Consider the following 20683-nt stretch of genomic DNA (forward strand, 5'->3'; position numbering starts at 1 on the left):
GAATATCTTGTTTTTGGTGTATTTTGTTTTGTTTTTAGTGCATTTTGTTTTGTTTTTCGTGTATTTTGTTTGGAAGTCGGTTTTGTTTTTTATACTAGCTGTTGCTCGTGACGACGTCCACGCAAAATTAAAAAAATAATGTCCCTTTCTCTTACCACCCTTTTCTTTCAAGGGATGGGAAGCGAAAGTGGATTTGACGGTGGAGGAGATTGCATAGGAAGGGTAAATATCCTCTTTATGTGCTCTTCTCCTCCGTCGAATAAGGATAAAAAACGCATCTGCAATTGCGGATGTCTATGGGCAGCAGTCGCTTCGCCATTTTGGCGGATTCACGTGGCCGTTGCTCATTTGCTGACATTTTCATTAGATTAGTATACTGTTGTTCATTTTATGTTCATGTTTTTCAGAGGCAAATCAATGGGGGGTTCAAGTGCTATCAATTATATGGTTTATATGAGAGGAAATAAAAGGGATTACGATACGTGGGCGGAAATGGAAAACTACGGATGGAGTTATCAGGAAGTAAGTGAATATTGGTTATGCAATATATTAACAACTGGCTGCTTGCGATTTCGTCCTCGTTGAATTAAAAAACATTAAAAAATGGAAAAAACATAGCCCATGTGATGGTAATGTAGCTTTTTAATGGTGAAAGAATTTTTTAAACATACACAGTAGTTTTTCAGTTATGTTAATACATACAAAAATACAAATCTTTCATCTTTATATTAGTACAGATTATAGATAACTAGCTTTCGCCTGCGACTCCATCTGCATAGAATTAAAGTGAGTAGCCTATATATTCTTCCAGACTATCCACTACATCTATACCAAATTTCATTGAAATCCATTTAGCCGTTCAGGCTATAAAATCTAACAAAGATCCATCTATCCAAACTTTCGCATTTATAATATTAGTAGGAAGTAGGATTACCAAGCGATTCATTAGTGTTATGTTGCCTTAAGTTTCACCTGAGTAAAACACAAGTTACAGAAACGCATTTAACGAAGTTATCGAACTAAAAACACTAACAAATGGTTAAATGTGGGAAACCGGCCTTAAATCATATATTGTAGCTAATACTGCATTATCAATCTGCCTATTGCTTGTATACAAGCGTTCAATTAATATAATCCCTTGTCGTAGATTGTCTGTTTGCAAACTGTATACATGTTATCCGATTACTATGTACAGTTCGATACGGTACATAATAGGGCAAAGCACCCTTGACTAGTAAATTTTGCTAGTATTAAAAATAAAACAATTATCTTTTTAAAGTTTAAACAAGCTTTAAGAGATGTCATGGTCAAGCTAGCACAGCGAACAGTTTCAATTTTGGCCATGAAAATTATATTTAGAGCTGTTGTCTGATTGTTTCACAATCGATTTGACTGTTTAGTTGCGCTAAAAATCGAGTAGTGTGCGCACCTCCATATAAACTCATAGAAACCAAAGTAAGACTAAACAGTTGTGCGATAGTTTTAGGTGTGCGCACTTTACTAATAAAATAATATCTTGAACTAGCTGTTCCCGTGCGGCTTCATCCGCATGAAATTGTGAAAATATTATGTTATTGTTCACATTTGTCAAATTATGTCAAAATGACGACCTAATGACAAACTATGGCAATCTTACTTCCTTGATGTTGGCAGCTTGTAGATTATAGTCCCTTTCCCACATAAGCATTTTTATCCAATTTATTTACCATCTAAATTTAATAGCTTGAAAATATATAGCCTAAAGCGTGACGTAAGTGTAGGGCTTTTTATTAAAGAAAGAATTATTCGAAAACATGCTGTAATTGCTGACATCTTCGGCAACAAAGTAGTGTGTGTTTACGCTTTATTATATTAGTATAGATATGTCATATCAATTGTTTTTGTGAGAAATGAAAATCATACTTCACCTTAAAAGCTTCATTAACGTGATAGGTTGTAGGAAATACATTATTTTTTTCTTCAATATTTCAGGTACTGCCATATTTTAAGAAATCAGAAAATAACCAAGATATAGAAGCTCACAATATTCACTACCATTCAACAAGTGGCCCATTAAATGTCGAGAGATTTCCTTACACAGATTTGAATTCACTAATGCTGGTGCAAGCTTTCAAAGAGACGGGTCTTGGTGTTACAGATTTTAATGCAGAAAATCAAATTGGAACTGATATAGGACAATCGACAGCTAAAGATGGGGAGAGAATGTCTACGAATGCAGCATTCATAAGACCGATAAGAGGAAAACGACCCAACCTAACAGTTATAACTAACGCACACGTAACAAAATTAATTATTGATCCGATAACTAAGAGTACATCTGGTGTTTATTATATAAAGGACGGAGTTACTCAAGCGGTTTATAGTCGAATGGAAGTGATCTTAAGTGCCGGAGCTTTGAACTCTCCTAAAATTTTAATGCTATCAGGAATCGGCCCGAAACAACACTTGGAGAGTTTACGTATACCTGTTTTAGCTAATCTTCAAGTAGGTCGTAATCTACAGGATCATGTCACTACAGACGTGTTAATAATAGAGCTATCAAATAAAACTTCCACCTTAGTAAGTGGTAATCAATTATTAGATGAAGTAACAAAGTATAAACAACAACATGGCAACAAACGTGGACCATTGGCTGCTACTGGGTCGTTAAATGGAATCGCCTTTATAAAAACTGAATACGCGAAGGAAAATGCACCCGACATACAATTTCATTTTGATGGTGTTAATGTGCAAGATTTATACAAAGACCCAACATCTTATTTAGCTTCAAGAATATTCCCCTTGTCTTTTTATAATGGTTTAGCAGCTAGACCATTGTTGTTAACACCAGAAAGTAGAGGTTACATATTACTCAACCATACAGATCCTGTTTCTGGACAACCGTTAATTTACTCCGGATTTTTCACATCTAAAAATGATATAAAAACCCTTGTAGCTGGTATGAGATATGCAATTAAATTAGAAAACACAGAAGCATTCAAAAGAAGCGGTGCTAGATTTAAGAGAACACAGATAAAAGGTTGCGAACAATTCTTGTGGGGAACTGATGAATACTTTGTTTGTATTCTAATGCTTTATACTTCGACTATTTATCATCCAGTGGGTACATGTAAAATGGGTCCAGTGTGGGATCGTGAAGCTGTTGTAAATCATAGACTAAAAGTATATGAAATAGATAAGTTGAGGGTTATAGATGCATCTATTATGCCAAAAATTGTCAGAGGTAATACGAATGCTCCAACTATAATGATTGCTGAGAAAGCTAGTGATATCATTAAAGAGGAATGGTTATATGAATGAACTGGAGCATACAATTTAGAAACTAATTAATAGATGCACTATGTTATAAAACGTTAGAAGGTAAAAAAAATACAAGAGACCTAGATAATTTACACCTAATTTTAAAGTTAATTACTATATGTACATATAAATAATCCAAAAATAAAATAACGTTTATGAAGTAAGAAAATAGCGTCGAAGGAATAACGGTGGAGTTAAATTGTGAAATGAATAGTTTGACTGGGAGTACCTAATTTTGTATTTGTATATCAATAATATATTTAAATTATAATGTGCCACAGGATTACAGCTCCTGATAATTTTTAATTATCTAATTTTAAAATTATTTAATATTAGTAATTAAAACATACTTCTTACTTTTGTACTCATTCATAAGTTTTAAGAAATGAGAATGTTTATTTTGGTAATAAATGTTTTTCACTGACTTGCTTTTTCATTTTATTTGCCTTAAATTTAATGAGCAAATTGGAAAAGTTGTAGCAATGATGACCATAATTCATGTCAAATATCGGAATATATTCTACATTTAACTGTAGAACTCTTAGATATCTGCTGGAGATAGAATAAAAAAAAATGAAAACAAAATAAAACACCATTTATTGAACAAAAAAATTAAAAGAACACAACTTACAATTATCACTGAAATAAAAATAAAGATAAAAATTCTTGGCCAAAAGGAAAAGGCTCAGCTGATGCGGCCTCCAGAACGACACGTTGTCCTGAAGAAATACCATAGCTATACAGAAAGACAGACAATTGGTCTTTCCTTAAATTATTGTACATACCACAGGGCCAATTGTCTATCTTCTTAATTTCTCTATAGAAATATCTAAAACACAATCGCTATTTCATTTATACCAACAATATTGTAGCAGTATCTAAGATAATTTAAAATGTTTTCAGTATCTAACGATGTTTTTCCACATCATCGTTTTCCACGTATAAGACGTAACAGAACACTTAGTGAGTGATTTATAGGTTCCGTCCTCGCGAGTTTATATCCATTTTGTGCTGCGAAGAAAGGAGGTTTAGTGGGAAAATTCTACCGATAAATCTTAATAGTCTAAATTCAAAGTATTCAAAATATGAATTATTAACTCCGTTTTTTTAAGTCTATGTATAAAGGAAAACGTGTATTGCATAAAAGTTAATACAAATATTGTTCATCACATCAGCACCAGCTCACTATATATCCCCACAGAGGGGCTCGGAGCCTACACTAATAAGGATGACTAGGCCATAGTCAACCACGCTGGCTCAGCGCGGGCTAGTTGACTTCACACATATCTTTGAATTTCTTCGCCGATATGTGCAGGTTGCATCACGATGTTTTCCTTCGCCGTAAGAACGTCGGGTAAATTATGTACATATGAAAATTCGAAAAATCGAAAATCACATTGGCACATGGCGGGATTCGAACCCAAGACCTGTAGATTACAAGTCAAGTGCTTAAACCACGAAGCCACCGACGCTCTATACTAATTTCTTGTTATATTCTTGTTTTATAAATATTGTTCGCTTTATACTAATTTCTTGGTATACGTGAATTTAAACAAACAATCGGATAGCAGGTCGAAAACAGGCTTAGTGAAACATATTGTTGATTTAATTTCCCTAAGTTCATAAAAGGGATGCCAATAAGTACTCGTGTAAGGGTTTTGGCAGTGAAAACCCGCAGCAAAAAACTTGTAATAATTACTACAATAAATACTAAAAAGACGTCACATTATTTAAATGTGTATCATGGATTATTAGTCATTAAATTTTATTGCACATGATTTTCTAATAATCTTTAAAGTTACATAAATTAAAGGCAGTACTTGTCATTCCAATAGAGTAACTACACATATTAGACATTGCTTAGTTAAAGACAATAGTAAAATGTGTGATACAAACTGGATTCTGCCAGAAATCAACCAGATTTGTGATAATACTATTGCACCACTGACCCAATGCTCGCAATCAGGGTACATGTTTTTGGCACTTATTGCTCGGCTATACAACGGATCTATGGTTAATCAATCTTTACGAAACAAAACTGATATTAGTGACTTACAAGAGTTAAATGGTAAAAAACGATCAAAACTAACGGATATTGCAAATTCTGGAATCCGGAGTGATGGAAAATTTCTTAGAAATTCAAATTACACAGATAAAGCTAATTTAACAAATAAAATATGTATTGTGGAAAAGAGTGTTCGTAATAATGAAATAAAAATTGCAATTAATAGTAAGCATAGTACATCAGACTGTACAACTAAGATTGAAGAAAAAAATAAAACAGAAAGTTTTAATGAAGAAAGCAAAAGACTAAAGGAATACGATTTTATTATAGTAGGCGCAGGATCTGCGGGTTGCGTTATTGCCAATAGATTATCTGAAGTACATAATTGGAAGGTAATATTTGGTTCACCATTAGTTTAAAAAATTGAGTAAGATTGATTCAACAGTCAAAGCTGCTTAATTAAAATTAACATTTAACGCTTAAATAATCGTAAAAATTACATGACTTAAGTAATCGTGTTAAAATTGTTAATGTTTACAAGTCTACTTTACGATTAAAACCCTATGAATTTATAAATCTTATCAAAAATAATAATTACGAAATCACGTTAATTTAGATATTATTGTTAGAAGCCGGTTTAGAAGAACCAGAAGTGACCAGTGTACCAAGTTTAGCGCCGATTTTTAGAGGATCAAGTCTTGATTGGAAATATCGAACACAACCTGAAGAATTAACTTGTAGATCACAGAATGGACAAACTTGTTCTTGGATAAGGTAACGGAACTCCCGTCGGTGCAGTCATGGTAGATTTGTTTTGGTCATTGCGTATAAATTAAATCTTATCTCGATTTCATTATTAATTTAGTTTTAATAATCTAATTGAAAATATTTTAGCGGTAAAACTATGGGGGGTTCAAGTGCTATTAATTATATGGTTTATATGAGAGGAAATAAACGAGACTATGATGCATGGGGAGAGATGGGAAATTACGGATGGAATTACCGAGAGGTAAGTAATATACAAAATTACAACAATGATTGTCTTGATTATCTAAGTTTTGTTTACTATTTTCTGATTTTTCATTTCAGGTGTTGAAGTATTTTAAAAAAGCAGAAAATAATAAAGACTACGGAAATCGTAATAATCCTTACCACTCTCAAGGTGGGCCTTTAAATATAGAAAGGTTCCCATACACAGATAAGAATGCAAAAATGTTAGTACAAGCTTTTAGAGAGAAAGGCCTACCGATTACCGATTTCAATGGTAAAAATCAAATAGGAACAAATATTTGTCAATCAACTTCCAAAGATGGACGTAGAATGTCTGCTAACACAGCTTATATACTACCCATTAAAAAAACACGATCAAATTTGAAAATCATAAATGAAGCATTTGTAATAAAAATCTTATTTAATCATGAAAATAACACCGCTATTGGTGTTCAATTTATAAAATATGGAGTATTACGTACATTTTATAGTAAAAAAGAAGTGATCGTAAGTGCTGGATCTTTAAATTCTCCTAAATTACTAATGTTATCAGGAATTGGACCTAAAAATCATTTAGAAAATCTAAACATACCTGTGGTATCCGATCTTAAAGTTGGTGAAAATCTTCAAGATCACGTAACCACTGTAGGTCTGAATATACAACTTTCGAATAAGACATCCACTCTTGTAAATGAAAAGATGTTGTTCAATGAAATTTCTAAATATTACAATTATCGAAAATCCAAAAAGAAAGGACCACTAGCTGCTACAGGACCTACAAACGGAATAGCATTTATTAAAACTAAATTAAGCGCGGAAAATGCCCCAGACATACAATTTCATTTTGGTGGAAGTAATGTTCGCGAATTATATTCTGATCCAACTAATTATATCGCAACAAATGTATTTCCATTATCGTTTTATGATGGCCTAACATGTAGACCTATATTACTAAAACCTAAAAGTAGAGGATATTTACATCTAAACCAAACAAATCCAATTTTTGGTGCCCCATTAATATATTCCAGATTTTTTACAGAGAGACACGATGTAGAAACTTTACTAGAAGGTGTGCGTTATTTGTTAACATTAGAAAGTACAAATGTGTTCAAGAATAATGGAGCTAAATTTATTAAAACTCAGATAAAAGGTTGTGAAGATTTCACATGGGGTTCAGATGGTTATTTAGAATGTCTTCTAATACAATATACAGCAACGATATTTCATCCTGTAGGTACATGCAAGATGGGACCTATTTGGGACAGAGACGCAGTAGTTAGTCCTAGACTAAAAGTACATGGAGTAGACAAACTACGTGTTGTAGATGCTTCAGTTATGCCTGAAATTGTTAGAGGTAATATAAATGCACCTACTATTATGATTGCTGAAAAGGCTTGTGATGCAATAAAAGAAGAATATTACAAGTAATTTATTGATGTAATTGAAGCACTGTGCCTGTACAAAAATCGTCAAGTTTTGATTCCTAGTTTATTACACTGTTCTTATACAATTTTTCTAACATTCTTTACTATATTTAGATAAAGTATTACTAATAATAGGTACTTATTAATTTATAAAAGTAAAAAAAAAATAATTTCGTAAATTATGAAACTTACTATTAGATAATTGAGATAGACAGATAGACATTTTTATAATAAAATCTCTCCAAAACTCAAATAAATGAAACACTATAATAAAAAAAATATTTATAGAAGATACTTTATACCCTTAAGAGCTTCGTTGTGAACGTAATAAAACAGTTGGTGAGTGATTTATTGGTTCCGTCGTTGTGATTTAGTGTCTATTGTGCGGTATTAAGAGATGTACAGTTCAGTGTGAAAATATAGTATCGAAAACAACATAAATAATAATAATAATAATAATAGCCTTTATTCAGATAGTTTTTACAATGTTAATTTTAATTATAAGTTACAAGTATTATATGTCATTAATTATTATCTGTTTGTCCGTTACCGACATAGGCCTCTTCCAACTTCCTCCATTCCCTTTTATCTGTTGCTGTCCTGATCCAAGTGTGTCCCGCTATTGTCTTAATTTCATCTATCCATCTTTTGATTGGTCTTCCACGCTTTCTTTTGCCATTTTTAAGATACCAAAAATTGATTGCTTTACTCCATTTGTCGGGGCCGCGTACAGTGTGTCCTGTCCATCTCCATTTTAATTGTTTAACGATGGTGTTAATGTTTGTTAGTCTTGTTGTATCGAAAACAACATAGTTACTACAAAAAAAGTACTGAATTTTTCGTAGTAATGATATTTTAAAAAATGTATTGAGATATTATGAACTGTTCTATCTTAGAACTCCACTGAACTGCATATATACGTTTTGTCAAACAAAGATAACAATATTTTCGATTCTATGAATTTCAAATGTACAATTTACCTGACGTTCTTACGGTGAAGGAAAACATCGTGATGCCTGCACATATCGGCGAAGAAATTCAAAGATATATGTGAAGTCAACCAACCCGCAGTGGGCCAGCGTGGTTAACTATGGCCTAGTCAGCCCTAACCTACAGTAGTTTCGGAGCCCTTCTGTAGGGTCGTGTAGTGAGCTAATGATGATGATGTACGAGTATGTTTTAAAACAAATAAATGTATTCAAATTTAGAATAAAGATACGATTACGGTTTTGTGATTTCATAGTTAAAGTTTTCATGTCTACAAATATAAGGCCCTTCGTACACAAAAAATGTATATCTTCGATTTGATATTGTATTTTTCCTTCGGAAATATCGCGTTACGCGATCTTTAAACAACTAAGAACATACAAAATATTATTGTACCTATAGGTTTTCTCTAACATCTTGAAAATCGCGTAATCTTTTGTGTTGCAACGAAAACTTAAAATATCGGTGACACGGGTCTGAGTTCGAATCTTTTTATTTCTTTCCAATCGCTTAGCAATTAAAATCTCCTGTGTTCCAAGATTTACATTACCTTATACAAAGGGTCTAAGTGGATTGAAGATGGGAATTACAACATACGTAATAGGGTTAAAGTTATGACTTTTTTACGTACGCGTGTTATTAGGCTATTTGATTTCAACACAATCATATTACCATCAATCATTAATCGAAAACAATTAATAAAAGGAAACTTCCTTAAATGGTAAACCATTGCCCCTAATTAGAAACAATGTTTTCAATCAATAGAAATCAGCAACAATGTATTGAACCTTGTAATATTTTAGTTTTGCATAATTTTTATGTACCCATAAGTCATGCGAAATCGCAATAAAATTTATTTATTGGTTACTATTTTGATTTATTACTATATCCTCTTCCTTTATTAGCTTATTGGTTCAATGCTTGCAAATAGAACGACTGAATGACTGAATGACTGAATGAATGAATGAGATGAAGACACAGATGTAGATTGTTTGGAAAGTCACGAATTACTTTCTTAATTCCGCACAAACGGACTCGCAGTCATAAAGTAGTCATCTATAAGACGTTGGATTTTTACTATCTATAGACATATACAAAAACAAATTGTTATACATTTCATTATCTACTACCTTACTGGAAAAATGACCACAATATTTTACAAAGTAGATTGCCTTGGGTCAGTGCAAAATGCAGTAATACCTAAATAGCGTTTATTTGCAACTCCAACGGACATAAGGCTATCGGATTGTTAATTATGCCGTTTGTAGCTTTGAAATTCTGTCAAATGATCTCGTAATAACAAAGGAATGTAGATCATGAAGTTGTAGTTAACCTATTAGAGGCGTCTGTCAATAAAAGTACCCGAAAATATTAAAAGACTCGTCGCTTCACATTTTTGTATTTAACTCTTAACATAATGGAAACGAAAATGCATATTTAGTGCGCACACAACTCTGCCTAAACTATGACACAACTGTTTAATCGCACACACTACTCGATTTTTAGTTGTGCAACTAAACAGTTGACTTTGCTGCGAAACAATCGACAGTCGTACAACGGTTGTGTGATAGTTTAGTCAAAAGATTTATGTTTCGCTGGCCGATAATGTAATTTTCTTGTGCATTAAGCAATGTGTTTTGATATTAACTGAAAATGTAATAGATGCGAATGCTTAGAAGGATAGATGGATGTTAGTTAGACGGTATCTCCGATGAAATATGGTATAGATGTACATCATAGTCTGGAAGGCATAGGCAATTTACTTTTTTTATTTTTATTCCACAGAGACGAAATCACGGGCGAAAGTAACTAAATAAATTATAATAGCTTTCTTACAAGATGTTATAAGTGGGAAAAATAACAAAGTTTTCAAACTTACATTTATTGAACACCGAAGGAACATTTAAGCAGTTCGCTATACTGAAGACTTACTCAAACTTATACGATCACAACTTTCGAGTCTGCTTTTCTATAAACTTGGGAGATTACGTAAGTTTTGAAAACGAAGCGCCGTGCTTTACGACATAAGTTTCTTTTGTGTTAATAACATGCATCATTTTAAATTGTATATCGGGGTAGTCTATGCACATGACGAACACTGCTATGGCGGCCATCTTGTGGAAATGCCAGTTCGATTTGAGTCATGATAGGGTGCGCACGCGGCCATTTACTCTATGGACGTAATTTCAACATCTTAATCGGAACATATCTTAACGATCTATAATTATTTAGTGGAAATACCCATTGCTAAATGATTACAAGAACACTATCTGTTATATAATTATTTTGCTAAAATACTTAACTTATAAGAAAATGTAAACCAGAAAATATCTGATGTCAGTCGAAAGATTTTATTTATTTGGCAATTTTACAAATAACACTGAGTTTAAAAAGTCTTTAATTTATTAAATTCTGTTACAAAATTTGTAAGTTGAATTTAAAATGTGTCTAAAACTTTTTTTAAATCGAATCTGTAACAGATCTAGAGAATGTTTCCGAATTTTGTCATAGTCGAAAAAAAATTTTGAGCTTTTTTTTTTAGTTCAATACAATTGAATATAATTGAATTTTAAAACAATCCTGATATTGGTAAATAATTTCTTTTAAGCTTGTACGATATTTTAAGATTGCATTCTGCTAGTTTTAAAATAAATTGCCTCGAAGCCTACATGGAGGCAAAAATTCTTTGAGCGTTCAATTCTAAAAGGAAATTGTACTACTGTCCAAAGCACAAAGTGCAAGAGGATCTAAACTATTCCGTTTCTAGTTGACGATAGATTTTATATAAAGTGCTCTGTGATTTGTATGAACATTGCTATAGTATGTAAAATTCATAGAATTTCCTCTACACTCCCCATCATTTCTTGGTAACGATAGGAAGAGGAAATATTCTCTTACTGTACTCGACCGCCGTCAGTCAAACGTAGCCAAAGGAAAAGTCTATGCTGTTGCCTTTACTTCATTTGCCGCTTGCTCATTTCCCACCTTGTATAAAGAAAAAACTTTCATATTTCTTTTGTTTCTCTCAAAGTTCACCTCGGCATGTTTCCACAGCCGAAACCTTGTCTTCATCTCTCTTGTTTTCTTACAATAAATAAAAACGACAATAGACCTTTGTGCATTTATAAGCAATGAAAACTCGGGTGTATTGTGAAAAAATAAATACTCTTTGGCATGTTTACATAGTCAGTTTTACTTTCATCTTTTATATTTGTCACACATGAATAAGATATACTTTCCGTACTCAGAATAGATAATAAAAAATAGATAATTATAGATTTACTAAGAACAAAAAAATTCTAACCGTTGCAAAAAAATATGGAACTAATTCCTTTGCTCATATTAGTAAATGGCGTAACAAAAACCGATTGAAGCGCTCCCAAACCAGGTAGGTATAATCTTGGTTAGATTGTAATTGCTCCTTCAGTAGTCCCTTAGTGTTAGTTTTTCATACTAAAATTAACAAAACCCTCAACGACCTTTAAACTCACTGTTACAGTAACAATGTAACTTATCTATCTTCTATATTTTATTGTTTAATGATTAGTTTATTAGAGCGTGCGCACACTTGAAACTAAACTATCGCAAAACTGTTTAATATCGCTTTAATTCCTATTTGCTTATATGGAGGTGAGCACACAGTCGATTTTTTAGTTCTGCAACGAAACAGTTGAATTGGCTGCGAAACAAGTGACAATCGCACAACTATTGTGCGATAATTTAGTCAAAGGTGTGCGTCCGCTCTTAAGGTTAATCTATATCAGAGAATCTCACAATTAATTACGATTGGCTTCAGGTGTCGGCTAGGATAATGATATCATTAGTATCGCAAACATAACGCTACTGAATCTGATATCAATTTACGACTTACATCAACAAGATTTCCCTATGTTTCCATTGTCTAACACATGTTGAAAACATATCGTTATTTTTTTAAAGAAGCAAATCCAAATAAATTGAGAGGTTGGTTCTATGTACAATCAGGGAATTTGACGGTGTATCTTAACAACGTCGAAGAGGCACATTAATCAATAGGACGCATCTTTAAAATGTGTCTGGTATAGACTCCATACAAAGAAAGATCAAAGGTGCATAGCTAATGCTTTTAATATTATCCCGTCGTATTCCCAACTCAAAATTACCTAATTGGTTATTACTTAGAGTTTTTTTATAATATAGTAAGATGGCAAACGAGCAAGCGGCCACCTGAATCCACCCAAATGGAAAGCGACCGCTTCTCATATACATCCCCAATTGCAGATGCGTTGCCTATCCTTAATTGACGGAGGAGGTAACGCACATAAAGAGGACATTTCCCCTTCCTATGCGTTTCCTCCACCGTCAAAGGTATGTCTCATTGCAAGTAATAATGCAAGTTTTTTTATAAATGGTACACCGCGGTTTTCCGCGACTGTACGTTAACTATTAGTACGTAATGCTCACTATTGTTACTGTTAAAGGCTGCATCGTAGGTACGAAAATAAATATTTAATTACTATTATAGTAAACATTATAATGAAACAAATGCCAGTTTGTATCAGGAATTCCATTTGTTTAATAACAATTCTATATAATATAGTAAGTTTAACTAATTGAAATGGTTTTTTCATAACATTAATTGTTTTAGCTACACCAATGAAGCGGAAGGTAAATGTACATAATCATAATAAATTCAAAGCAATTATGCAACAATACCTATATATTATTTTTACTGCTAGCTTTCGCCCGCGACTTTGTCTTTGTGGAATTAAAACAAAATAAAAGTGTGTAGCCTATGTATTCTTCCCCACTAGCCTCTACATTTATGCTAAATGTCATCGAGATGTGTTCAGCAGTTAAGGCTACAAACTCTAACAAACATCTATCTATCCATCCATTCAAACTTTCACGGTTATAATATTGGCATGATTAGTATAATTATAATAAAATTCTTATGATATTTATAAAATTCTAACGACCGAATTCTGAAACGATGTTGAATTTTGTAACAGCGTCTTAAATTACTAAGCTTAAACTCAAAATTCTATTAACATACTGGCATGTGTCAGATTATAAGGCGTTTACAAGACAATGTTCAATGTTCGTTTCAGTATTGGGCCATAACTCACACCATGTAAGACAAAGGGCCTGTCTCACCAAATTGTAAATTGTCTGATAACAATCCAACGTGTAAAATATACGGTAACATCGGATTTTGTTCCCTTATCTAACAGTGACTACATTTTTAAGCTATCTAGGCCTCTATCAGTCAGTAGTGGGACATGCCCTAAATCAGGTTAAATTAATTTTAGAAAGAAACCAGTGATTTTTACAAACCGTTACAAATTACGAGGTTAAATACTTATTTATCGATAAAACCGTTCAGAGCAATAATAAATCCCTGGAAGGAAATTTCGTATTCCGAATAACGCGAACGTATTTGCTAAATATTTCCTATTCCGTCGGACGCTACAAATTGATACAAATTATACCACACCACCTTTTATTGCACTGCGCTTTGCTCTGCATTTAAATTGCAAAGTGAGAATTCCTTACAAAGCAAGTATTAAGAAATATTTAAATGCAAAATAAAAAAAAAGAAAACTTTATTGACCTATTCAAAGTTTAGTTTTATTTAGTACTAACTTATGCCCGAATTATTTATTTGTGCAACTATCACAGCTAAGTTAATCACACAATTACATTGAAAAATAGAGAACAATATACACAACAGCGATAAATTATAAAAATAGACAAATTAACTAGCTTATATGCTCTTCCAGATTATACTCTACGTCTAAGCCAAATTTTATCGAGATCCGTTAAGTTGTTTAGACGGTAAATTCTAAAAAGATCCATCCATCTAAACTTTCGCATTTATAATAATAGTAATATAAATTGCCTTTGAAAAAACAGATTTAGCTATTCGAAAAAAAAATGTAAATCAGAGCCATGATAAATATTAATAGAATTATCAAATAAATGTGACATAAATGGTATGTCAAACCAAGTCAAATCCCATACAGCGCCGATAAGTCACTTGAGTGACAAGAAAATGGCCGCGCTCACAATGAAGAGCTATTTGAGCGTGAAATTGAATACATCCCTGGATTTGTATTGAAATACAAACATAATGTTGTGGATCCCTCTGTTATATGTGTGAAATTTTATAATATACAATGCAATGACAATGGAAGAAAATTGCAAAGATATGACGTCAGCAGAAATTTTGTACGATTGTCGATTGTCGATTTTGCACGCGACTCCGTCCGTATGGAATTAAAAAAATATATAAGCAAGTAGCCTACTCTTTTGCACCCATATTAAGGGACCTATCTCACAATTCTTGTAAATTGTCAGATAGTAATCCAACATATAAAATATATGATGGTAATATCAGATTATGGTACTCTATCTGACAGTGACGTCACTTTAAAATTATCAAAGCCTCTATCAGCCAGTGGTGGGACAGGCCTTAAGTATTAAATATAATAAGGAGGATATTTAAATTTTTATCAGTAAGAAATAATTTAAAATACCTTCTTTACGGAGAAATGTAAGCTTTACAAAGATTAAGACACCTCATGTACTCTAGCTATCTTTTTCATTTTGTAAATTGTCTCTTTTGATTAAGAAACCTGTCTGATATTTCAATAAGTCACTTAGGTGATGGCAAAAGAGCTGACCGAACAATGACGAGGCGTTTGAGCGTGAAATTGAACGCACCCGCTTCGCATTGATGAAAAAAGTAACGGCAATTCAATGTTCTGTATTGTCTAAAATATGTTTGAAGAATTCATATTACGGTTACACCCTGTATACAATTTAAATTTCGAAACGAATTAATCTATAGAGACTATTGTATTTTAGTATGTATTGAAGTAAATCAAAAACTACTAAGCCGGTCTCAAAAATGTATACACCATTATAAAGCTACGTTATCGGTGTGTAACTTAGGCTATGTATTTAAGTTTCATGCGAACGAAGTTACGAGCAAAAACTACTTATTTTTTATCACGATTACAAAAGCAATTCAATGTAAAACAAATGTAAAATTAGTAATTTCGTGCAAAAAATCTATTAATTTTTGAATTAGGAATTCATATAGACAACAAACTATATTTACAACTTAAATTAAATCTTTAAAAGTTTGTCTAATACGTTATCATAACTGCAGGATAACATTAAGCTAGTTGGAACAGGAACTAGTAAATAAACTTCTTTGTCTATCTCCAACGACGAACGTATAAATCAGCTTCTAACTTGTTTTAATTTAGTTTCGCGTATAACTATTACGAAGTAACTTAACATTTAACAGACCCTAAAACAAGGTGTATAAACAAAAAGTTATACAGTTTAATGAGAGTTTTTTTTTTAAATTGCAAAACCAGCGCTTGACCACTATCCCATCTAGACCATGGTGAAGATGTGGTCGAAGGATGGTACGCGCTAGTTTAGTAAGTACCGATTCACCCAGCTCTTGATGGCACCCACGTTATAACTTGACGGAAACACTGACCCCGCAACTTATTCCACTCCTTTGCTGTGCGCACGAGAAACGATGTCTCGAATCGCTTCGTTCGAACCCGCGGCACTTCAACTATGAAGGGGTGGAGACCAGCCGTACGTCTAGATGTCCAATGGTAAAAAGGGGATGGGGGAATGAGTTCGTACAATTCCTGCTCACATTCACCAAAATGCAACCTGTAAAACACTGACAGGTTAATCTTTTCTTAAAAGAATTTGAAGTCTTCATTTTTTCAGATAAAAGTAATTACACTAAACTTGGTATTGGTAAGAGGCTGACCAGAATATCAGACTATCGTTTCGTATCACGATCAAGAACTAAGCATTAGACAACTTGACAAGCAAGAAGTGCAGCTGTACTTCCAAACTAGTACGACTTGGCGTCTTTTAAAAACCAAACTCTGACCTTTAGGGAACTGACGTCCCTCCGCATCTTTAATGCATTTACCACAGGGAGTGTTCCGAGAAGTTGTTTGGAACTATTCCTGCCGCCGGGTTTCGTCATGGGACGACACGACAGACCGCCAGGTACCATCCTCACCATCTCGATGGCTGGCATTCCACAACCGTGCGGTTTTCGCGGAACTTTCTGCCCCGCACAACCGCGTTGTGGAACGGTCTGTTCTCGGCGGTATTTCCAAACCAATACGACCCAGGGTCCTTCAAGAAGCGAGCCTATTATTTCCTCAAAGGCCGGCAACGCATCTGTAGTTCCTCTGGTGTTGCGGATGTCCATAGGAGTCGTTGACCACCTTGGTGTTCACGCCGCTCGTTTGCCACCTTTTACTATAAAAAAAACGAAACTCTATCTTGAAACCGACAACTCAGCAATTCCTCTATTATCCTTGTTTTTTTCGTCATTTATTTGGCTACCTATATTAAAAATATATAACCTATATCTCTGGAATTAACCTATCTATATCACCTTTAACCGGCGATTCAAACTGGCGACGTAAATTTTATGCGTCGTCGTAAACTTCTTATTGAGGATGTGAGTCCACTTTAGTCCGTTAACTTCTCATCACAATAAAACTTTATTATTCCACGTAAAAAGTGAAAACGTTATATGTTTATATTTTTTTATCCTTCTGTTGTAGGGTTGTATAGATTCTGTATAGGAAACAAAAGAGATCGGCTTTGATTGTATCTAGAAAATACGCTTCTTTCTGTCCGTTTCTTGTTATAGAGATGTCATAGCTACTTCAGTAATCAATTGTACATTAAGTAAGAGATATAAACAGAGAGATTCATAAGTGGCAATTAGACGACTATTAGTACCACAATTGACATTTAATATAAGTAATAATATTTAACAAACAGAGATTGAAGAAGAGAAAAAAATGAAGATTGGAATTCTTTGATTTTCTATTTTGGACTTAACAGAAAACTGATTAGCGTATTTTTATATGCTTAAGAAAGATGTCTTTCGAAAACTCAGACCGTATTTTAATTTAAACATATTACATGTCATAAACATGTTTGAAGAATCATCAAAACTTTATTGAAATTAATTTAAATTTGTCATCTTCAGTGCTCCTTATTATGACAATTTAAAAAAATAATATACTCTTTAAAATGCGCTTTTTATACGTAAATTATACAATAATCATTAGTTGAACACTTTGACTTTGAATTTAAAACAATTGAAGATAAGGGCACAATTTTATCAATAATTTGTTTTACTACATGCGTTGTAAGACAGATTTCCTGTTTACGCCTGCTAGTGCCCGCATGTGAGAACTATTTTCATTAGTCAAAACAGGCGTGAAGTGGAAGCAATGCCGCGTTCCGTCTAATTAATGTGGTGCCGGAGGCTCAACTTTAGTCCGTTTTCCCTCCTCACCCTTTTTCTCATAAGAATAGGATGGAAAGGGAATGTGCATTTGACGGTGGAGGCATAGGAGGAAGAAATATCTTCTTTATGTGCGTCTCTTCCTCCGTCGATTAAGGGTAGACAACTCATCCGCTATCGCAAATGTCTATGGGCAGCGGTCGCTTCGCCATTTTGGCAGATTCAGGTGGCCGCTTGCTCGTCTGCCACCTTATAATATAAAAAAAGCTTACAGGATCACATAGAAAACGTCTAAGTAAAGTGTCAACTATGCTCCCTGTATACATTTTTGAATCTCTTTGGTTGGACTACACTTCTTACTGTTGTACCGCGCATTATGCACACGACTCTTGCTTTATTTTTGGCCGACTACCAAAAAGAAGGAGGTACTCAACTCGTTTGTATGTTTTTTTATGTGTGTTATGGCATTACTCCGCCGCTAGTGGACCAATTTTGACCAATTTTGATTTGGGTTTTTTTTTGTTTGACTTTTACATCGATCGATCTTATTGTACTGAGAAACTGCATTCTATGGCCATAGATGTAATGTTTTACGACGTGTGCGTAATAATAAAATGTAAGAATATCTGAAATAAATATTATTTATAGCTTTATTTATTATAGGAATATTTTCACTTGCCTCGCAATATAAATCAACAAGCGTGAAAATATTACAATAGCACTCAAAGTAAAAGGTTTTGCAAACCTGATTGGCGTTTATGTAAACATATGTAATACTCGGCATACATTTAAATTAAGTAAATAACAATTTTAATGTAAATATCCACTGTTGCATTCTGTATTGACTTTATCTTTTTTTTAAATAGTCAATTGTATCTTTATGCAAATTAATTTTGAACTAGTCTAGAATTAAACGTACATTTTATATAAAAAGGCGCCAAACGTGCGGAAACAAGATGTATAACAACGCCCTTAGACATATAGAATACCAGATGAACATAGAAGCGTTGATTTTGTGGAAGTGAGTCGTTCTTTTTGAACGAATCCAAGATGTTTATTGCCTTTTATGAGATGGTGTCTTAAAAAGAAATCTTTTTATTTATTTGTAAGTTTGAACATAAAATTAATAGCCGAAACACACGGGTTTACTTAGAATTTCGTTTAAAATTATGTTAATACTATAAATTCGAAAGTTTAGATGGGTGGATGTTTATTAGAGTTTGTAGCATAAACTATTGAACGGATCTAAATAAAATTTGGCCTAGATAGGACATAGTCTGGAAGAAAACAAAAGGCTACTTATTTTTGTTTTTTTTTTTAATTCCACGCGGACGGAGTCGCGAGCGAAAGCTACTAGGTCATAAATTTTCTCAGATAATTGTGAATAGAAAGAAATCGCGTGTCTAACACAAACAATTTGGGTAAAAAGTTAGCGCTCCAACCACACTGATTGACTTCGAACTGATTACAATACCGCCCACAGTAAAGTTAGTGGTACACACAGAACAGTGTTAGAATCAGATTACAAAAGTCAAAGAATTAAATTCGCTAACCATTTGGCAAATATACTACAAACAACTTGCACTTATTTGATGATTCGACAATTTAATCAAGCAAGTTATTCAAGCAATAATTCTATTATTATAAATGTGAAAGTTTGGATGGATGGATGTTTGTTAGAGTTTGTAGTCTAAACAGCTAAACTGTATGAAATTTGTCATAGATGTAGAGCATAGTCTGGAACGAAAGCTAGTAGGAGATAAACATTCTCGATTATAATTTTCGATGTATTAATTACATACAAATGGAATATTATTGACATTATTGTAATATTCGTATTTGAGAAACACTTTATTTTACTATCGATTAAAAATTTTATTAACTGTTTTTGATTACGTGTTATGACAAGATAATTTTAATTTGTTTAAAAGCGATTAAATTTTCAATTACTAAGTCTATTGTTCGGTTTTCTACCCTACGCTCGGTGTATCCTCAACTTAACAATGACTTGTCGGAAACACTAATTTTTCTCCGCTCGTACCACGGCCCCCGGGGGGCTGACTTGCGGTTCTGTTTCTAGTAATACTGTTAATGTTCTCTCAATGAAATATCCGATTGATGAATGTCTTGCTGTCTTCATTTACGTAATAGCTGTATAAATATAATACAATATACAAACAGTTTATTCTGTTATACAATTATTTACTGTCTGAAGTCAGATACCTTTTACAAAAAAACAAGAGAAATTTTAAAACAAATACAATATCAAGTGCAAGAAATATAATTTATTCCAAACTAGCTTTAGCCCGCGACTCCATCCGCGCGTAATTAAAATATACAAAAGTGATTAGCCTATGTGTTCTTCCAGACTATCATCTACATCCATACCAAATTTAATCAAAATCCGTCCAGCCGTTTAGGCTACAAACTGTAACAAACATCCATCCATCTAAACTTTCGCATTTATAATATTAGTATGATTACAGGTACACACACACGTTGAAGTAGGGGCACACCTTTGACAAACTATCGCACAAATGTTGTGCGATTGCCAATTGTTTCGCAACCAATGCAACTATTAATCAAGTAGTGTACGTACGCCCATATAAGCTAGTAGGAATCAAAGCGCGACTAAACAGTTGTGCGATAGTTTAGTCAATGGTGTGGGCACGCTCTAAA

General features: G+C 33.2%; 2 protein-coding genes across 2 annotated transcripts in view; both read left to right on the forward strand.

The window, feature by feature from the left end:
• Nucleotides 1-3635, forward strand: part of LOC106110590 (glucose dehydrogenase [FAD, quinone]-like) — an 8248-nt gene extending 4613 nt beyond the window's left edge. The window contains exons 3-4 of the mRNA XM_013292472.1: nucleotides 408-522; nucleotides 1972-3635. Of these exons, the coding sequence (XP_013147926.1) occupies nucleotides 408-522; nucleotides 1972-3300 (1444 nt within the window). The 3' untranslated portion in view covers nucleotides 3301-3635. The remainder of the gene's footprint in view (nucleotides 1-407; nucleotides 523-1971) is intronic.
• A 1546-nt stretch (nucleotides 3636-5181) lies between these two features.
• Nucleotides 5182-7723, forward strand: LOC106110516 (glucose dehydrogenase [FAD, quinone]-like). Its single transcript, XM_013292374.1, has 4 exons — nucleotides 5182-5697; nucleotides 5922-6079; nucleotides 6200-6314; nucleotides 6395-7723. Exons 1-4 carry the CDS (start codon nucleotides 5182-5184, stop codon nucleotides 7721-7723), a joined length of 2118 nt encoding a protein of 705 aa, XP_013147828.1.
• Nucleotides 7724-20683: the final 12960 nt, after the last annotated feature.

This window comes from Papilio polytes, unplaced genomic scaffold, assembly GCF_000836215.1.
Source record: "Papilio polytes unplaced genomic scaffold, Ppol_1.0 DF824225.1, whole genome shotgun sequence".
Taxonomy (NCBI): domain Eukaryota; kingdom Metazoa; phylum Arthropoda; class Insecta; order Lepidoptera; family Papilionidae; genus Papilio; species Papilio polytes.